Source organism: Athene noctua, chromosome 7 (assembly GCF_965140245.1).
Source record: "Athene noctua chromosome 7, bAthNoc1.hap1.1, whole genome shotgun sequence".
NCBI lineage: Eukaryota > Metazoa > Chordata > Aves > Strigiformes > Strigidae > Athene > Athene noctua.
In genome coordinates, this window is record NC_134043.1 from 16,623,574 (window position 1) to 16,644,706 (window position 21,133).

At 36.2% G+C, this 21,133-nt stretch overlaps 1 protein-coding gene across 3 annotated transcripts in view; it reads right to left on the reverse strand.

Moving 5' to 3' along the window:
* Positions 1–195: 195 nt before the first annotated feature.
* MAP3K2 (mitogen-activated protein kinase kinase kinase 2) overlaps positions 196–21,133 on the reverse strand; it is a 56,364-nt gene continuing 35,426 nt past the window's right edge. For 2 of the 3 annotated variants that reach the window (XM_074910316.1, XM_074910318.1), the window contains 9 exons: positions 20,758–20,825; positions 17,062–17,157; positions 14,176–14,382; positions 13,309–13,457; positions 12,573–12,635; positions 11,431–11,562; positions 10,048–10,177; positions 8,788–8,965; positions 196–7,027 (listed from right to left, as the gene is read on the reverse strand). In XM_074910316.1, coding sequence (XP_074766417.1) covers positions 6,802–7,027; positions 8,788–8,965; positions 10,048–10,177; positions 11,431–11,562; positions 12,573–12,635; positions 13,309–13,457; positions 14,176–14,382; positions 17,062–17,157; positions 20,758–20,825 — 1,249 coding nt within the window. In that variant the 3' untranslated portion in view covers positions 196–6,801. The remainder of the gene's footprint in view (positions 7,028–8,787; positions 8,966–10,047; positions 10,178–11,430; positions 11,563–12,572; positions 12,636–13,308; positions 13,458–14,175; positions 14,383–17,061; positions 17,158–20,757; positions 20,826–21,133) is intronic. The other variant, XM_074910317.1, reaches the window with a different exon arrangement.

The window sequence follows — 21,133 nt, forward strand, 5'->3', positions numbered from 1 at the left end:
AGGCGCGGGCGGGCAGGACAGCGCGGGGACGGAGGAAGGGAGGGGCTTTCAAAGAAACTGCAATTAAAAACCCCCAGGCTTCCGCAAGGCATATCTTAAATTAGGGGGGGAAAAGGAAAAAAAAAAAAAAAAAGCGCCAACGGGAAGTTCCGCATTGTTCTAAAGTACAAAATTCTTAAAAGAGAAATCACACTGTTGCCCCTACAGAGTGTTTTAATATATTTCTAAGTACAATTCGTGTCTGATTTTGGAAATACAAATACATTTCGAATGGTTAAAAACAAAAATTAAAAAAATATTTTGAACATCAGCCAGCTGAAAATATATTCATCTAGTAAATCATCTCTCAAAGCTTTTATATATTTAATTATTCTAACTAAACATAGTACCCTTAAAAAACAAGTTCATAAAAATGTAGAAATGAAATTGTGGAATAAGATTACTGGGAGATATATATACACACACACATTCAATGCATACACAGAATTACAAGGGGGTTGTTTAAGTTTGGAAGGTTGTTAGACAAACGGAACTAGTAAGCAATGCTCAACTCCTGAGTTCCTCAACCAAGATAACCATAGGCTAATTTTTTAATTGTTTTTATCTTTTTTTGTTTTATACACAAGATATTCCATGTAAAGCAGCAACAGCAGTGCAGTTACTGGTAGCAACATCTCAAAAGTAATAAAAAACCCCATACATCCAGACAGTAGTACATTGCACACACACGTGATTCTCATACACCCATCAACAATTGGTCAGAGTATTAAATCAGTGTACAAATTAAATATTTCCAAAAATGTGCAAAAAAGTCAACGTTGATAGAAAAAAACACCTTTGTGTACATACATTACAAACTGTGCCCAGCATTCAACTGAGAGTAAAAACATTTACAGTGAGAAACTGATAGATTAAATAGAGAATTTAATGGCTACATAAAAATGTACATTAGATTGAGTAAATTTACAAATTTTTATTCATAGCTTCATGAAAACTAAAAGCCTACATTCCAATTCATCTAAGTCTCCTCCATGTATTTACAGTGATACTCCATTATACGACTCCTGCGAGGTCTGAGATGACAGACACTATGCTTTAATAAACCGCTCCAATTTTAGGATGACACCCTTTTTTTACTGGTATTAACGAGAAATACTAGGGAACTGACCATATAACTCCTGTTCAGTAAAGAAAATACAATCCTTGTTTTTAAATCCACGTTATATAACCTCTGGGGAAAAGGATCATGTAGTTTTGGGGTAAAAGACATGACAAACGTCTGAAATATTTCCCATGAATATCCACTCTGGAGTTCGAGTATCCTTTTCCTTATCTCTCCACAACAGACCCTGACTTCCAATCCTCATCAGTGGACTCAGTGTAAGGGCCGAACCACGAGATACAATTTTAATGTGCTTTAATCCAGTTCCTCTTTTAACATAAATTTATGAAAACTAAGACTTTGCCAAAGCGTGACTGCTAGCATCAGTGCTTTGAAACGTAAAAAACCTCATCTCCTCCATCTCTTCTAACCCTCAAATATGTATATGTATTGCTAGAGAAAACCCAAGGGTTGCTCCAGCAAGTGGGTAGCTGCAGCATCCTGGGTTCAAGTGACAGGGTATAAAGCTGTACATGAACTTGCACCTTATTCAGGAGGTATCAGTGGCCACCACCTATGCACTATTTAAGTTACGCCAGCTAGAAAGAACAACAAACCGTGCAGGCCAAGAGCGGTAAATAAAAAGAGAAAGGAGCTCCTTTGTTTCTCATCAAGGATTTTGACGCAGAAACCCCGGGTTGGTAGGAATTCTGACCGCTCCCTTTGGTGTGTGTTTGTGGCTCCTCCTGAAGGCAGCATCGACACCCCCGTAACTGTGGGTGACATTTGGCTGCCACATCAAGTGGACTCAGCTTTGAGGTGTTCTCACTATGGTGCACAGAGCAGTTCAGATCATAAATCTGCTTATCTTCATGGCATTCCTTAAATGTCCCAAAGCTCAAACCTGGCTATAAAAGTCACCAGGTTTAGTCACCAAGCCTATGCATTCATTTTAGAATGACAACAATAAGAGTGTTAGAGTTTTGAAAAGCAAACTCTTCATTTTAATGGTGGCATGAATTTTGAACATCAGAACAGCAAATATATAAATACCCAAATCTCTTAAATATGGGCAGTGTCTAGCACTTTTTACTAGTACCTGCTTTACTCAGTTAGCAATAGCTTACTGATGGAGATATAGATATCTATAAGTAACAGTACTAATCCATGAAACATCACTTTTGGCTATATGTATATGGGGATAGAAAAACTTTGGTAAGTGTATGTGATTTTACACTGCAGACTTGTCATTAATGCAAGACAGTAAGTTACCAGCAAGAAAAAACGATACTGGTTGGTAATACTTTTGCTTTTCCAGAAACACCATAGGGACTTACATTCAAGCACACAAATAATGCTTTTCTATATGCGTGACAAAGACTTTCAAGATTAAAAAAAGTAAGAAATTGGTTATAAATAACAGTAGATCTGACCAATTTGCTCAAGTCTCTGAAGCCAGTTAGACATTGCTCCGTGTTTTCCAAAAGAATGGCTTGCTGTACTGTGCTGTACCTACAGGTGCTACAAGGCTTTTCAGTCAAGACAACGGCAGGATTAGGATTATCCAAAAGGCACAGGAAAGAATTTAATGGGCATGATTCACTGAGAAATCTATTGGATTTGCTTAAACACATCATATTCCTGTGTACTGGAATTAAACAGCTTTTAATACAGTACCACATTTACATATGTACCAACTACAATTTCAAGTCCATTAAGAACTCTGCTGCAGTCTCTACAGTAAACCCAGAGTCTAGCACCCAGAGCTAGGAAGCTAAATCTCAACTCTAATAGTATTTCTGTGAGGGCAGAAAAGTCCTTTTCCTGGTATGCACATCAGTGTGTGATCTCCAAAATGCAAATACAAAACCTTATTAGCACAGGAAGCCTTCTGGAAGTGCTCTAAACCCCACTTTTTAAATGTCTGCAGCAGTTTATGACCAATGTACACTTTTCAGTGCAGTTAGGTGAATTCTGGTTTGGGCACTATGAAAAAACCCACACTCTAAGACTCTTTTGGTGACATGGAACTGTGTGACATATTTCAATATGGTGTTCAATTATGAACAAAATTAAGGCATACAGATAAAAGGCACTAGCTAAAAAAAACAACCTCTGATTTTTTTAATACTGAAAGGACGGTTTAGCTACAAATTGCAAATCAAATTAAAATTTTAAGACTATATTTAAACTTTGCAGTTATTAGATCCATACCTTTAATTCTTGCATGGATATTTCTATCACCCAAACTAAAAATAAACAACGTGATCTAACAACTGAAACTTTCAGTCGCACTCTAGCAGGACTGTTAGTTACACCACTCAAACTACAGAAGTAGTTTGACTTTTGTTAGTTAATACGTGCAACAAACAGAATAATAAAATTCATTAGTAAGTCCTTTGAAAATACGCACTCACTGTGAACTTCAACCCTTATTTTTCAAGAGCACAGCTTCATCGTGGCATTTAGAGAAAACCAAAACAGTATTGTTTCCATTGACATTTTCTAGTAATTGGATTGACCAGTTAAGAGCAATTTATGATTCTGAAATGCTGGTATCTTTGTTCGTAAAATATTAGAAGTTGTGAGCAAGGATCTTCGCTCTGTCACCCTCCTCCAATGGAGTTTTAAGCATGCAATTCCATGCACCCTCTCAAATTCTAGAACTAGGGTTTGTTCAGCATCACGCTAGTAGTCAACGTGTTTTACAGACATTGTATACAGACCTACTACGTCATATAATGCAGCTTCTTTTACTACACTACCCCAGTAGGGGATAAATATTAGCTAATCTTTTGGTAGAAGTCCGATTTAGATTCAGAATTATTTCTAGCTCAAAAATTTACATTAATAATTACGTAATTTACTATAAGTTGCTTAAGTCAGTAGACAAATTCTCCATAGGGTAAAAAAAAAAAACCAAAACAGCTCAAGACCGATCTGGGTTAAATTCATAAAATTTTACTAAAACCACTGGCAAATGTCCTCTTCATTTAAGAAGCACCATCCTTATGCTGGCAGCCTTCTAGTATGTCAAGGAAATTAAGGAAAAAGCATTCTGCAAATTCTTTTTTTTTTTTTTCCTGGCTCCAAAATGCTTACTGTTGTCATGACTGAATGCCATTTTTAGAAAAGGCATAAAAGCAGAAAATTATTCAGTAATTAAAAATCACAATGAGGAAGTGATATTGCAATATACATGAGCCAGCACTGTCTCACAAAAAGGACACATACAAAAACTAGATTCTGAAAATTTTCAAGCTTCAGAGAGTGCTGTTTCTGTTTAGGATAGTATATTTAAATGTCACAAACGCTACAGATAAACCTGGTTACATTTTCCCTTTAATGTCCTTTTTTGGTAATATGAAATTTCCTTACCTTTTCATATATCACTGTCCACTACTGATTTTTATATATATTATCACCTTGGTTTTAGTACCTTCTTTATGTGTTTGAAATCAATCATTTCAATTATATGATCTTTAAATTACCTACATAAAATATTAGGTTCTACATTAAACTTCCCATCCCTGCTGTCACTAAATTTTGCTTATAAAGCAAAGGTCTCTTACAGCAGAGTACACACCAATTCTTCTTAAAGGCTGCTTTCATAGCTTTTATCTAGTGACACAGAAACAAGTTGACTTTCCTTTCAGCCTTCTAAATGTCCCTCGTCCGACTAGTTCTTCCCATGCTCAGAAAACTGTCCACAGTTGCATACCCTGACTAAGAAAATTATAAGCTGGGTAAAATCCTCACAAAAACCAAAGAAGCCACCACTCTGTCTCAGGAGAGACTGCTAAAAACCAAAACAAATCAAAATAAAAATAATTCTTACTTCGCTACAGGTAAAGTGATTAAGATAGATCCATACTCCTGCTTAAGCTCTGGTATAAAATTTGAAAGCATAATAAATTCAGAAATCTCATGTGGGAATGGGTAAACTTATTGGTCTATCTCCATGCGCTTCATAATTCTGATAGTCCTCTAAAGATGCAAAAGAGGTAGAGCCTTGTCAGAGTGGACAAGGTTCATAGTACCAGCCCACTCTGACTTTACAAAAGAACAAAAGCAAGCAATGAATCATCCAAAACAGTATACGTTACTTCAGTTCTGCAGTCCAATAGTTTATTTCCAAATGTCCTTTTAAATAATTTATGTTGTGTTCTTCTACAAAAATATGAGAGTTTGACTTCTCTGTTATGAGGAGTCAGTTATTCACTACACCTGATCAGTACCTGGACTTCTCAGTTGAGAAGCAGTATTTCAGAGTTTTACTTTTGCATTTTTATTATACTCTTTCAGAAATAGAAAAAGTGATTAATGTACATTTTATAACAGTTGGAAATCTGACAAACGCCAATCCTCTGAATTATCAGGCTGGAGTAATCATTCTCATGTTATTTAATTGCTGGGTCTCTGCACTTTTGGCCTATACCTCATACAATCTTTTGTCCTGTGCCTCCTCCTTCATGCGGATTTATCACTGCTACCTTATTAAAAATGTAACTGGAGTTTTATCTTTCTCAGTGACTTATTCCTGGTGTTAAAAGATGTTTAACTTTATTTTGAGAATTTTCAACACATCCTAGATGACCGAACTGTGTTACTAAAACAGATTTTTTAATGCATAATGGGAAGTATTTTATATTATTCAGGCACTTGATGTTGACATACATTCCATCCTAGCGCCTCTCGACAGCTTTGAAAACACCATTTCTTATAGCTCATTCCGAATTAAGTAACTCATATACTGCACAAGGATTAGTCACTTCCCTTCTCCCCCCCCAACCATTCATGGGATTGTGGAGGAGAATTGACTCTCAACATCACTATTTTTTTTAAATCTAAGATAACCATCTCCCTCCAAGCTTATGCAACAGAGGTTCTCTTTGGCAGATACAGCAGGAGGCATTCTCCCAACTATTTACATCCAACAGCTGACCCTTGTCTATTACAGAAATTTTGCCCTTGCAGTATAGTATTCCTAGGAGTGTGGGTCCATAATCTGTTTACCTGTAATTGTTTTCCTATTAAGATAATACAATAGCTCTACACCAAAATCTCTAACTAGTACATCAGTTTCGAATTCTTTTTTTGTTGTTTTCTTTTGGTCACATAGAAGTACCGGTTAGACACGCTGCTGTACAAAGAGTTCCAAGTTCTTCCAGCTTTATCATTAACTCTCAGAATTGTGTGTTCCAGCTTAAACCGTAAAATCCAGAAACTGATTAAAATGCTAAAATATAGTAAGAACTTAGAACTCTCTGCCACAAGTACCTACAAAATAAAGAATCACAGAGAAGTAACCTTCTTGTCCTTTAGCTGCATGTCTGTTTTTCCTTGCACCCTGAGTCAGTCAGCGGTGTCAGAAAAAGTCACACAGTTCCTGACTGTCCAAGCATTTGTCTTTTTTTTTCCACGTTAAATACGGAACAAATATGTACTAAAGTGCTTTATCTACAGGAACCACATCAGTACATTATAGAAACAAAAAGTTCTAGTCCTGGTGGGAGTGGGGGAGAGAAGATTCTCATTTTAGATACAAAATTTAGATTGTTTACAATCTAAGTGAAACAAAGATTCAAGAGAATATTCTCTCTCTTGTCTTTTTCTCCTTTTTTTGTAAAAAATAAAAATAAAAGTGCAGTCAAATAGAAAATAAATGCAGTAGATGCAAGCTGAGTTGAGGCAGGCTGTTAGTGATAGTGTGCAAACGTGTGTCTTAGCAGTTCATCTGCAAATGGTCGCAGCTTGGCCTCGATAAAAATCCGTTTCAAGAAATCCCGAGCATGGTCAGAGACATGAGGTGGTAGCTGGGGGTTGGTTGGCTGAGTGGCAATTTTAAAGATGGCAGCCATTGCTTCGAACTCTGCCCACGGGGGCTTCTCCGTGAGCATTTCTACCACTGTACAACCTACGCTCCTGAAACAGAGGCAGAAGTGAAACAGCAGGTTACAACAGAGTCATGCCCTTCCAGGAAAACAAGAAATAGCAGAGAGCTACTAAAATACCACAAACAAATAGCATCTACTTAACTAGAGAGCAACTTCGACAGCACAAAAATCGCATGTACAGCTATACACTTTATCTTGAAGTTACATAAATCACTATCTACACCTTCACTTTATTACTTCACTGGGCCAAAAGTGACTACCTCAGTGAAGGAACAATTAGGTATTTCTCTAGGTGATACCAGCTGCATTAAGGCACTGCTGCTGTTCAGTGTTCAGCAGGCTGATACAGGCCACGAGCACTGAACAACCCTTGTCCCCAAGCTCTTCAGATATCTGCAGGATTTGAATGCACTCAAAAGCTTTCTCGTTCATTAAGGCCTAACAGAAATGCAAAGCAAGAGAAATGCTTTAAGTTAGTCTATACTGTGTATTTTGCTGGCTCATCAGAAATGCACGTTACCACCAATGAATAATGCACAAACACGACATGGAAGTTAAAAAGTTCTGCAGTGGTATCTTCCTCTTTTAGTTAAGGACACTAAAAATATACTTAGATTGTCAAACAAAATTTTAAGATCCTAAACAATCTTCGTATACAAAGCTTAAGTTTGAATGATTTAGGAGGGCAGAAGGGTAGGCATATGGCTACAAAAACTTTGTTCCCTATGTCCTGCAAGATCAGCCTTCTTCCAGTAACAGGTGAATGATACCGCAAAATGAACAGGCTGAAATAATTTTCTAATTTTCAAGAGTTTCATGTTTTCTCAAGATGCCTGCAAGAAGTTTTATGGTTAGACAGAGGTGCGTTTCTTTACACAATAATGAATGACATGTCCAGCTTCAGTACTTTTTCTTAGTTTTAACCAGAATTTTCCCCATCAAAAAAACATTTATCATCTTTGGTATAAATACTTAAAAACTGAACAAGTTAACTGCCTGAAATCTGTAAGGTTGTTCCATTATTCCAGTATAGCAGAATAATTACTAAGTGATCTGAAGTAGGCTAAAGTAATTTCTCTGACATTAAAAGCACGGTCATTGGTTGGATATAATATAGTTCCTTTTTAAATACACAAAGTGTTACTACTCCTGCATATCTACTGTTGCCTACCCATTATTTTGTGTGTTCAGAGATCACCTGCAGTGCAAGGAGTCTAACTGGTAAAACCATCTGTTCACTGGGCTGCAGCTATGTTAGGCTATATGATATTACACAATGTATCACAAACATTCATTTTTGAAAATTACCTTTCCCCCTTAATTCTCAAATATTAAATAAACCAAATTATTTTTTGATAATTCCCATTTAAATCTGGTTAATTAATTCTTATGTGCTCATCTTTAAATGACAGCATTTTATTTTCTGCCTTGCATCAAAAGGTATTTCAGTGATAAAATTTCATTTCAGGACATTGACTTAACTGATGCTTCAAAGCTTCACATGTTGCTTTCACCCAGTACCTCTCCAGGATTTACGAAGAGTCTGGTAATCTTAACTTCACACAAGTTTGGTTCAAAGGATTCCCTTAAGATCCCTAAATCAATGGTCTGTGGAACTGCCATATGAAAAATCCCCAAGTTTCAGTCCAAATACAACTGCCAGTGCTCACACGTGCCACCTTCTTCATCATAAGCCCCAGAATGAAACACTCCAACTTCAGATAACGAACACCTACACTCTCTGTTGAAACAGAGCCCATTCTGAAATGAAGATTTTTTTTAACATACCAGATGTCTGCTTTTCTGCCATACCCTTCTCCACTAATAACTTCTGGACTCATCCAGTATGGAGTTCCTGTGACAGACTTCATTCCTGTACCAGAGAGACAGATAGTCTGCAGTCGTTTGCTGGCACCAAAGTCACCGAGCTTCACGTTGCCTGCTGAATCTCGCAAAATATTTGCTCCTGGAAGGAAGGGAACACAGTGTTACATTCATGAAAGGCCCGTTAACATTTTGGGGTGGAAAACGGTAACAGAATTCTGTTTGGACTCAGTGATACAATGCAAGATCAGCCCAGTATTTCAAGCCAGAGATTTTACTCTCTCTGCTCATTCCTACTGTTCTATTGTAGAAAATAATGAATTGTACAAACAGGTTTGCATCCTAGGTCTTTTCCAGGAAGTGCTGTTCACTTTGTAAAGCCTTCCTGACAAAATAAGGAATGTGCTGTACAAGAGAACTAAAATGAAACAGGAAAGAAGTTTTCAAACAACTGAAAAAGTCTTTGAAGACAAAAAGTAAAAGAGACTTAAAATCAAAATCTCAAACTGAGATTTGTTCAAAACACTTATCTGACTGTGATAGCTCAACCTTTTGGGAACAACACGCTATTGATACAAAGCAACAGGAAAATTGTAAACGTTTTAGGGAATACAACAGTATTGTGTTCAATACATCTATTTTGCACATCACCATCTTCCTACATATTCATAACTTGCTTATGCAGCACTTGCAAGCCACCAGTATCTATCTGCAAAAAAGTAACCATGCCTGTTTCCACAGGTTTCCTGGCAGTAAAATGGAAGAAGTCAGAGTCACTTGATCAGGCAAGTCACCTCTGCCAGTCATTTCTTGTATACCAGTGAAGTCCTGGGTAGTCTCTATATAACTGATGAAATAAAACTCTGTAAAAATAACCTTTCGAGTCATGATGCTTTCCTCTGTACATTCTGTCTATTTGTAATGACATCATCCTTTGATATATTCAAAACTATTAATACTAAAATAAAAATGAGATAAATTTATCGTGATTTTTTTTTTTCAGACAGAGACTACGGAAACATTGTTGGAAGTCTTCTAGAACATCAAAGACGCTTATTTTTTTCCCCCTCAAGTTACAACAGTGACAGGAATAAATGATGGAAAGAAACGTCATTGATTTTAAGTCAGCATTTTGGCATTTTAATCTTACATTTAGTGCTTCACAAAAGACTGGAAAATAATCCGTAGTAAAGAGCACTAAACCGTGCACAGAACTATCATTACCTTTAATATCTCGATGGACAATCATATTACTGTGCAAATAGTGAACTCCTTCCAAAATCTGCCGCGTATATTTACGAGTTACATTCTCTGTGAGTGCTCCATATGATTTTAGTTGGTCTTTGATGGAACCCTATGGCAAACAAGAAGTATAAAACACTAACACTTCTACAATCACAAGTAGGCTAATGCTACAGTTGAACTTCAATGAAATTTATGCCAGAAATGTACACATTTAAAATTGCAATACTCCTCTAGATCAACTTAAAAGCACAGATATAGTTTTACCTCCACTGAGAAAAATACAAACTTTGACAAGAAAAAGGCTGGACGGAGAAATCATATACTGAAATGTTAAGTTATTAACTTTGAAACTGATGAGCAGCTGACTAGTTGCAGTGTGATGTGCCGAAAAAAAGAGAACAGCAGTACTTTCATTCCAACACCACTGTCAGCTTTTGTGATGGGTAAATGGTGATAAAACACATACCTTTCAACCTAGCTAGTTTATACTTGGGAAGAAAAAAGGTAGTCAAGAAAAAAACACCACATGCTGGAGAACGGTGCTTTATGTAAAAATTAAGAGGTAAGCAAGTCTTGACTCAAAATAACATTACACCAAGAATTTGTAACCATTTTTTGTAACCCTTGTCACACAAACTGCTAAGGTTACTTCTGTGACACTATCCTCTAAATATCAGAAAAATTCAAGAAGCTCCACAAAAAAAAGGTCCAGAATTCACCTAGAAAAACAAACAAAAAACCCACCACCACCACTACAAACACCCTCACACACTGCTCAGTAGAATGCTATAACTATTCAGAAATACAAAGCCTATGTTTTTATACAAGCACATTTTATTTAGCTTTGCTGACCCCACTTGGTGAGAAAATGAAAATCTACAGTTTTCTGACCTTATAATATTTATTAACAAAACAGCAGAAGAAAAGTTTGGCATATACCTAGGTGCCACACAAAAAACAAGCACCAAGCTACTTTTTGTTTTCCTGAAATAATTGAGCACTTGAGATCGTGACTAGAAAACAGCACAAGCTGAAGCACAGCAAAAAAACACTGAAATTCAGGAAGATTCAAGACTTTACTAATGATAATATTGTCTTTTCAAAGTCATTGCCAGGCACTACTTATGCCAAAATCAAACACAAAGAGTTTTTCTACAAACCACTGTGGAATTCTGAAAACCCAAACAAATAATGGAGAAGATAGACTGCTGTAAGCACTTGTCAGTACCCGGCTTTGGATACTGTTTTTAACTTGGACATTTCCTTGATATCTGTGTGCACTTCTGCAGAAGGTGTCTATGTGAGTGCTTGTCACACATTGTGTAGAAATGATGGTTGAAGTGAACTGGCCTTCTTGCTTACCCCAGGCATATATTCCATGAATATAGAGAGTGTTCTTTCTGGTGGATCTCTCAAGAAGCCGTAATACTGAACAATTCTTTCATGCAGCAGGTTTTTCAGCAACTGAATCTCACATTCAAGTGCATTTACTTCCTAAAGGAAAAAACAGGCAAGATTTACCATGCTTGATGTGGTAATAATAATGTTTCAGATTTGGATTTTTTGAAAGCTTAAAAATCTTTTTAAAGCTTTTTTAAAGGTTAAAGGGTTATGCAAACTAAGTAACAAAATACTCTTGTAGCTTCTGTAAAGTTTACATATTTTATAACAAGAAAATATCACCATTAGATTGAGGGAAGTAAAAAAACCCTATGGTTTTTCTATAAATTGACTTTGGGACCATTTTGCTATTATTTCATTGTTTCTCTCATTTTGAAGTTATGTTTGTTTCAGAGCACAGCAGAGATCACTGTGTATGAAGTCAGTGATCATTATGCAGCATATCACCTGCCTCCAATTGGGGAAAAAATAAATAAATCTTTCTAGTGGAATAATTAGCATTAATTCTTAACTTTTCAGGATGACAGACTATACTTTAAAAATGCCCTTGAGGATCACTTATTATTGTAATAATGAAATACAACAAAGAAAAACATTAACACATACGGTGCTTTCTCTAGAGCTATCTAAAATACTAAAAATTTTGCAAACAGGAAGATATTTTGAAATAGACTGTACAGTAAGATGCTAGAAAAATACTAACCCACAAAGTCAAACTTGACTGGATTCCAAATTTCACCTAGAAGTCTTTCATCAAAACTTACTTTTTATCTACCATAGACTATTACTGATACCCTTGCACTTCTGAGGTTAGAAGGAAAACCGATTTTTTTTTCACATCAAGAGGCACACATGACAAAATGCTATGGCAAGTGAGGTCACAAAACTTGCTACAAGAGAGACTAATTTTATATTTACAGCAGAGAGTATTTTATATTTAACATTTCCAAAGCATAATCAGTTCTGTTACATTTTAAAGAAGTAGCAACAACTACACTAGAAATCTACAGCACAAATGATTCTTGGCTTTTTTCCTTGATCCTACATCACTAGTAGCAGCAACTACAACTGGTAGCCACTCAATTCTGCAATCATGCTTACACCCATTGTTTCCCCGGCCTTGCTCCCCACAGTGCAGAACGCAGTCCTAATATTCTTTTTCCATCCTGTAAAAAGCAGCAAGTATGGTTTTGGAAAAAAATAAATAGAAGATTGGTGCTACTTTTAAATAGTTTCTCTCCTCAAGTGTCCCGTACTTAGAGGAGAACAATTTTAGAGAGACAATGAACTGACAATGAAACTTTTGCTCTTCAGAGAGAAATACAATAACAGTAGCTAACCCTCATATCCAAAGTTTTAAAAATGAAAAACCAAAAGCAAATGCCTCTAAAAGATAAAAAAAGATAGGAATCTCAAACTGTTTTCCATAGCCAAACAAAGTATCCTCAAGAATTAATTTTCAGGAACACTTAAATTACTACAGATTTTTCTGTTTAGAAATGGAACTTGCTCTAATTCCTGTAAGTATAAATAATTATCTATTTCAGAGCACACTTCTTAATGGATTGTTTAATTTTAGAGTCTGAGACTACACCAAATTAAGTTACGTATGCTCACTGCATAAGGATATGTCTGAAAATGAAAAAAATGGGATGTAACACTAAAATTAGGTAAGTAAACACTCTCTGAGGTACTAACAAAACAGGATTCCTAAGAAGGGCATGAGAACACAACATGTTTTAAAACATCATCCGGCTCAAGGAAAGGAATGTCAGTGTAGTCTAGAACACATCACTTCAGCAGAAGCCCTTTACAAACTGGCTCTCTGGTATCACTTACCTTGCTGGTTTCTGGACTATCAGGATCAAACTGAACTTGTTTAACAGCCAGTTCTCTTCCAGTATCAGCATCGTAACACAGATATACTCTGCCAAATGCACCTTGACCCAGCAGTTTACCAAGTCTCCAGTTAGTTGGAGCTCGTGGTGCTGAAAATATAAGTATGTTTTGGTTTTCAAATGAGCTTGTTATTCAGCTGATCGAGAAAAACTGGAATACACAGAAAATAGTTTTTTAAACGACTACATTTTTCAACAACAGACACAGTGTGTCCTAAACCTCCCCACATAAGTTACAAAGCAATAAAGTTTCCTGTAAGATGGAAAACATGAGCTACTTGTATTTAGTCACAAAATATTAAGTGGTAGATAGACATAAAACAACTAGCAACAGCTAATCTGAAAAACAGAAAAAGCATGTCAAACTTAGTAACATTTTTTTTTAAAAAATGAGGCATGATTAAAATGTACCCGCTGCTGAAGTCGTCATAAAGTATATTTGCTCCTGAAAGGCCAGCACAGATATAAAACACTACCAGTTAAAGTCTACAATTTATCAAAAAATTTGACCAACATCTGCAAAAACAAATAGTAACTGCAACCTACATAACTCTTGGTCCTCAAGAGTCTTAACAAATCAAAAATATTTTTACAGTGTTTTGTTATCACAGATCAAATTCCATGTGAAAACGCACATGAAGGTTGGTATAGTAAACAGCAAAAAAAATGAGCACAGTCTTGCCTTTTTCCTATTAGAGACATAAAACCGTATTATTCAGTTGCATGTATTTTGATGACACTCAGTTTTATGATATACTTGAAAGTTTAGACAGTTTTACAGTGGAGTTCAAAAAATGCCTTAACTTACAGCGACTGGGTGGGCTGATGTCCATGACTGACAAGGTAGGATTGTCTATGTCACTTCCCCTCCTCCTCATTCGGTTATCTTCATATTCTGGTGTAAAGACACTGCTTCCACTACTGGTGCTCAGTGAGTGATCAGTGGGACTGAAACTAACTGGCGATCGGAAGCTGTTCCCCTGAGTCCTTCTGGCTCTCGGAAAAGTTTTACGACCTTCAACGATAGGCAAAGAATATGAAGTTTACACTACAAAAAATACTGCTACGCAATGTGCATATGCAAATACTTTATGAATTCCACATAATGCAATTCAAATCTTCCCCTATGTATGATAGGATGTAATGATCATGAAATTTACTGGTTTAACTTTCCACCTAGGAGAAAACAAACATTCATCACAGATGTACATAAGGATTAGACTGAATCAAAAACTGGCTTATATTTAAGTGACCAAAATTGGGACCAAATTCTGGAAGTGTTCTGAGATGTAATCAACATGCTTCAGAAACCTAGAGGGCTGTGAGAGGAGAAAGCAAAATGCCCTGCCTCTACTTTTATTACTCTATTAAGGTGTAAATACCAAATTTCTCATAAACAGGGCAGTGAGAGATATGTTTACATTCCAGTGGTGCCCAGGCTGGCATCTTCACCCTGTAAACTAATAAGAACTAAATGTAGATAAATACCTACACATGGAGCAACAGGAAGACCATAAAAAATATATATTAAATTAAAAAAAAAAACCAAACCCACAAGCAATGCATAATTCAGATATGCTTACAGCATTAGAATGAAAAGAAGGCACTAATTTTCAAAAAGGTTAATTACAACCAGATGACTAACACGATTCATGTTAATATATTTAGATAAGATGAACATTTTTAGGTCAGCATAGCTTGATGAATTTTCATTCTACAGAACTCAGAAATAGCTGAAGGAGTCTCTGATTCATTAGGTATTACACTAGAGGTGTTGTACCCAGGGGACTGAAGAAGGCAGAGAAAAAAATCTTTGAAAAAGTTGACTCAGGTTTATATACTAATCTGGCCAATTTAAATTCCAAGAAAGATATGCAAACAAATTATTAAGCAGTTTTATAAACCACAGAAGATAATAAGGTTATAAACTAGCCATAACTGGTTTGTCACATGTAGCTTATCCAATTTCCCCATTTTATCAGGACATTCTCTTAAGGTAACTAGCGAAGTGTTGCATAGACCTATTCACTACATAGAGTATGCCCAAGACAGATTCAGAGCAGTTATCAGTGATTTCTCATCAAAGTGGAGGATAATTTAAGTGGACACCCAGAGCAGCTTACCTGCAGTCCACTTCCATATACTATTTTAACTGATGATGTATATATGATAGAACATAATACACTGAAATATTGCAGATAACATCAAGTTAAATGTGGCTGGAATTCCATTTAAAGATAAAAATCAAAATTCACAATGATATTAGTAAGTTGGAGATGACTCAGAAATCAACAAACTGAAATTCAGTAAGGAAGTACAATGTACATACTTAAAGAGATATAAAATGTAGAAACCACAAAGTGTAAAGTAATTGGTTGGCTAGAAGTCATGTAGAAAAGGATATAGGAACTATAATAGGCTGCGGACTGAACAGCAGTCAGTATGGTGGCTATGAAAAAAAGTGTCATTCTGAAACGTATTAACATTACTGTTACATACCAAGTTATAGTTATATCCTGTGTTATAGGTATGGGTTATATCCTATGTTATAGAGTACTCTACCTCAGCTAGAGTACTCTATTGAGTTTTGGCCACTACAAGAACGGAGAAGAGGCCAGAAAAGGGAAAAAAAAAAAAAAAAAAAGGCCTGAAAGTGTCTGAGGTAGGACTTAAGGCTTTAAAGAAAAAAACTAAGGACAGAAAAAAGATGTGTGTGTGACGTAGTGTTATATACAGGCAGTGACCAATTTTTCACTGTGTTAAAATTGAGTAACTAGTTACTAGTTTAATTTGCCAGAAAAATTATTTAGAAGACAGAGAAAGGTAAGTTACAAGATAAGCTATCTTTACATAAAGAAAATTAGTAGCTCTTCTCTTAAAGTCAATTTACAGGTTACTTAAAAGTCAGTGTGACAGATCTTTGCCTCCTTAATCCTGCCTTAGAGCAAGGGTCTGGACTGAAGCTTCCTTGCAGCCCTTCAATTTGGTATTTCCGTGATTTCTGTAACAGAATTCCATTTATTGCTGTGCTCATTCCATACTGCAAATGAAACCATCTGGTCTTTGGAAAAGTTTCTTCTTAACACTTCTGAACTAGTGCTTAACACACCCTCAAGTTAGACAATCCTTCAGCTGCTCCTCTTTCCTTCCTTGGGAAATTTAACATGTGTTAAATTTACATCAATGTTATTACTGTCCAAATCAGTTTTGTCACCACATCAGCAGGTGCTGTCTTGCATTCCAACAATTGATTTCAGCAGCTAATTGTTAATTCCCAGTTTAAATCACTGCTCTTCAGCTTTATTTACTCTTTTATGGGAAACTGTTAATAAGGAACTCCACTGTGTTTGGGTTTTTTTAAAGCAAAACAAGAAATGACAAACTAACTGACATACCCACCTTGGATAGAAAAGGGTAACAAAGGTCAAAAGCTTACACTGGATGACGCATGCATGGCCAAAGATAACAAAATATTTTCATAGCCGTGCATATGAGTCATGAATTCTGGTAAGACTGCTCAGCAGCTCTATCAATCATTATAAGTTTAGCAAGTGAGTTTGGGGAAAGAAGTTAAGCTTTCATCATCTTCAATATTTTCGTTCATTAAGATACTACAATCTAAATTTTCTTCTTCACTTTTTAACAAGAGAAAAACAGATTAATAATGTAGAAGTGTTGCAGTATTCACACTTACCATCATTGTAGTCTTGTTGATGATATGAAATATGGTATCTTCGGGGATAAGTTCCCCCCTTTCCAAATTTCTCAAATATTGGGATATCATACTCTACTAAAAAATAAAAATACACATTTCAGAATTTAAAATGTGACAAGCATCTACTAAACTAATTAGTTTGCTATTATAAACTTAAACATGGGGGAACATATCCCAGGATATGCTTCACATTAAAGCATCGGGGCATAAAAGAGTCTAGAACAAAAGCCACAAATGTAACAAATCACAAGAACTGAAAAGACATTCTGCCAAAAGTTCCAAAGAATCACGAATTCAACGCTGAAGTGGTCTGTAACCCCTGGCTTAAAAGAGTGTCAGAGGACTACAGCATGCCTAATTACTGAAGTTCTAAAAATAATTTCTAGAGGAATTCTGGGAAACTACAGTTCACCAGGAAAATTGTCAGAAACTTATTACAAAGAATAAAATTTAAAGATGCATAAATATGAAAAATTGGTGAACGAGTCAACACAGCATGAATTACTAGAACACATCCAGTAGGTCCTCTTTTTAAAATTATTAAAGGAGAAAAGTATTCATAAGATAAAGGGAAAAGTCCCTCATGCATAAATAATTGGTTAGAAGATAAGTACATATGATGGGAGTAGATGGTAAACAGTTCCACAGGAATCTGGGCTACAACTCATGCAGTTTAATTATGCATTAATTCCCTGGACAGAACAATGAATAGTGAGGTGACAAAATCACTTGCAGAAATGAAGCCAACAGAATAATTACAAAAGCCCTTAAGAGTCTACGTGACTGGATGTTGGAATAGCAGATGAAATTCAGTGTAGGCTAGTATAAAGGATTGTGATAAGAGAGTTCCAATAAAGCAGCAGCTGAACTCTCTGTCTTGGCTAAGCAGCAAATTAAATGCTATAAATCATTAAGATATGCTGAAAAAAAGTTTTTGTCTACTCCATTTCCAAGGATTTAGTAAAATTGGAAAAGATTTAGAAGTACAAAGATGATCAAAGATACAAAATCGCTTCTGCATACAGAATGTAGGCCTCTAGACTAGAAAAGCCACAGCTCAAAGGGAACCAAAGAGGCCTATTTAAAAAAAAAAAAAAAGAAAGAAAAAAAGAAAAAAATCACAAAGGGCACACTTCTTCATAAAACATCAAGTTGCACAACTTCTTGTCACAATAGAGCATTTATACTGTAAAACTTTATACAAGTTGAAATAGGGACGAGAAGAATTTGTGGAAGGGAAAAAAAATAAATCCATCAAATCACAGAAGAGCATCTTGCATTTGCAGAACCCTTAAGCCACACATGACCAGAAATATATTCTGAGGAAGGAATACTACATGCTCCTCTAGAGAAGCCGGGCACTGGATGTGGCAGGAGAAAAGACTATGTCAGTTGGACATTTTTGCTGACTCTATATACTATTCTGGTTTTGTTACACATCAAATTATGACCATAAATATTGAATATGGAATTAACAATTGTTGTCATTGTTGCCTATCCTACTGTTAAAATATCAGAGCACCCCACAGGGCAAGACCAGAAAAAAATAATGCAAGATCATCTTATTAGAAAAAAAGTGTTAAAGAAACGCAAGTAACATAGATGAAGATTACCAAACTGATTTCTGACATTTCCAACATTTTTGGTATTTTATCGCTGCCACCTAAATGCTTCTTATACATAGTTTTATTTTCATTTAAAAGTGGTGCAATCTATTAAACACTCTAGAATCTTTTAGAGAAAAAACACACTATCACGGACTTATTTGGATAAAGCTTCATAAACAAAATAAAAAGAAGCCTTAAAGTATATAATAGACAAAAAAACCGCAAAACAGCCCAGATTCACTGGAAGCTCAATTATTCTTCAACAGCAAAATTCTGTAGCAAGGCATGTCCATGAGACACACCTCAAAGCAATTTCAGTGTTACCCATTGCACTTCATATCCTGAACCAAGCACAACAATTTGGATTCAAGCCAGTGTTGTATGAAAACTACATTAGTAGTGATCATTAATTTATGGGCGCAGCACATAGTTCTCCGTCCTTTCACTTTGCAATGCTTTCAATTACCGAAGTCATGAGCACTTCAAAGTGATTCTCTTTTCACATAGGAGAAAATGAAGGCTCCATGTACTGATTTTGGCTGGGATAGAGTTAATTTTCTTTGTAACAGCTCCTATGGTGCTGTTTTGGATTTGTGACCAAAACAGTGTTGATAACATAGGGATGTTTTAGTTATTGCTGAACAGCGTTTACACAGCATCAAGGCTTTTTTTGATCCTCACACTGCTCCACCAGCTAGTAGGCTGGGGATGCACAAGAAGCTGGGAAGGGACACAGCTGGGACAGCTGATGAACATCCCATACCTTTAATGCTCAGCAGTAAAAGCTGGGAGAAAGGAGGAGGAAGAGGGGATGTTCAGAGTTATGACATTTGTCTTCCCAGGTAACTGTTAGGTGTGATGAAGTCCTGCTTTCCTAGAAATGGCTAAACATCTGCCTGGTGACAGGAACTAGCGAGTAAATTCCTCATTTTGTTTTGCTTACACATGCAGCTTTTGCTTTACCTATTAAACTGTCTTTATCTCAACTCATGAGTTTTCTCACTTTTACCCTTCTGATTCTCTCCGCCCATCCCTCTGTGGGGGACTGAGTGAGAGGCTGTGTGGTGCTTATCTGCCAATTGAGGTTAAACCATAACACCCCAAGATTAAATAAATTAACCAAGGTTATGTGCCAGCTTAGGGATGGACAATACAGTCCAGTTTAACAAACTGTTGTGCGCCCCTATCCACTGCATCATTTGTTTTTTTCAGAGAAGCAGATATGTTATACCATACACACAAACAGTGATGTTACACATAATACTCTAGAAGAAAACATTTCTAAGATCTTATATTTCATTGTTTCTTTTACTGTGTGCATTTGGATTGGATTTTGTTGGGTTTGTATTCTACTACCATATTAAGTTTGTGTAATATAATACCTCTCAATGTGAGCTTCCCTTCTAAGCCTTGTTATTTGCAAGAGCCAGAGTTCTGGAAAGCTAGTTATGTCCAGTTGTCCTGGTTTCAGCTGGGAGAGTTAATTTTCTTGATAGGAGCTGGTACAGTGCTGTGTTTTGGGTTTAGCGTTAAGAAAAATGTTGGTAACACACTGATGTTGTAGTTGTTGCTAGGTAGCACTTACCCTAAATTAAGGATTTTTCAGTTTCCCATGCTCTGCCAGCAAGCAGGTAGACAAGAAGCTGGGAAGGAGCATGGCCAGGACAGCTGACCTGAAGTAGCCAAAGGGATATTCCATACCATAGAATGTCATGCTCAATACAGAAACGGGGGGGGAATTGGCTGGGGCGTGGATTGCTGCTCAGGCATCAGTCAGTGGGTGGTGAGCAATTGCATCATGCATCACTTGTCTTCTCTTGTATTTTATTTCTCTTTCTCTTCTTTACTATATTCCTTTCCATTTCTATCATTACTAAAATAGAATTATTTTATTATTATTATCTTTTATCTTGGTTATTAAACCATTGTTATCTCAACCCATGAGTTTCTATTTTTTACCTCCGATTCTCCTTCCCATCCCACTGGGAGGGGAGAGGAGTGAGCAAGTGGCTGCGTGGTGCTTGGTTGTTGGCTGGGGTTAAATCACACCACCAGTGATTTTGCCTACCTGAGAATTCCTGATGATTATCTGGATAGCTCTGTGCTCTTGGCATCCGAGATCTGGGATAGTTGTCTCTGGAAGTGTAAAAATATACATAATCTAAAAACTGCTGTTAATCTAGTACTTAAATGTTTGATCTTACTGTCTCACAGTTCTTTATGACTGATGAAAATTTATTGCTATACAAGTTCCTCCACCTGCTATGTGGAACCAATTTTGAAAATCAAATCTAAAAGGTATCATTAGTAGTTCAAGATCAGTAACAATGGAAAAGCTTGCTTATTGAGCTTAACATAGTAAGAAAGCAACAGACTGTGTTAATGAGCAATGATATTAGTAAAAACATGAATTACAAATAAAGCCACAAAGGAGCATTGTCATG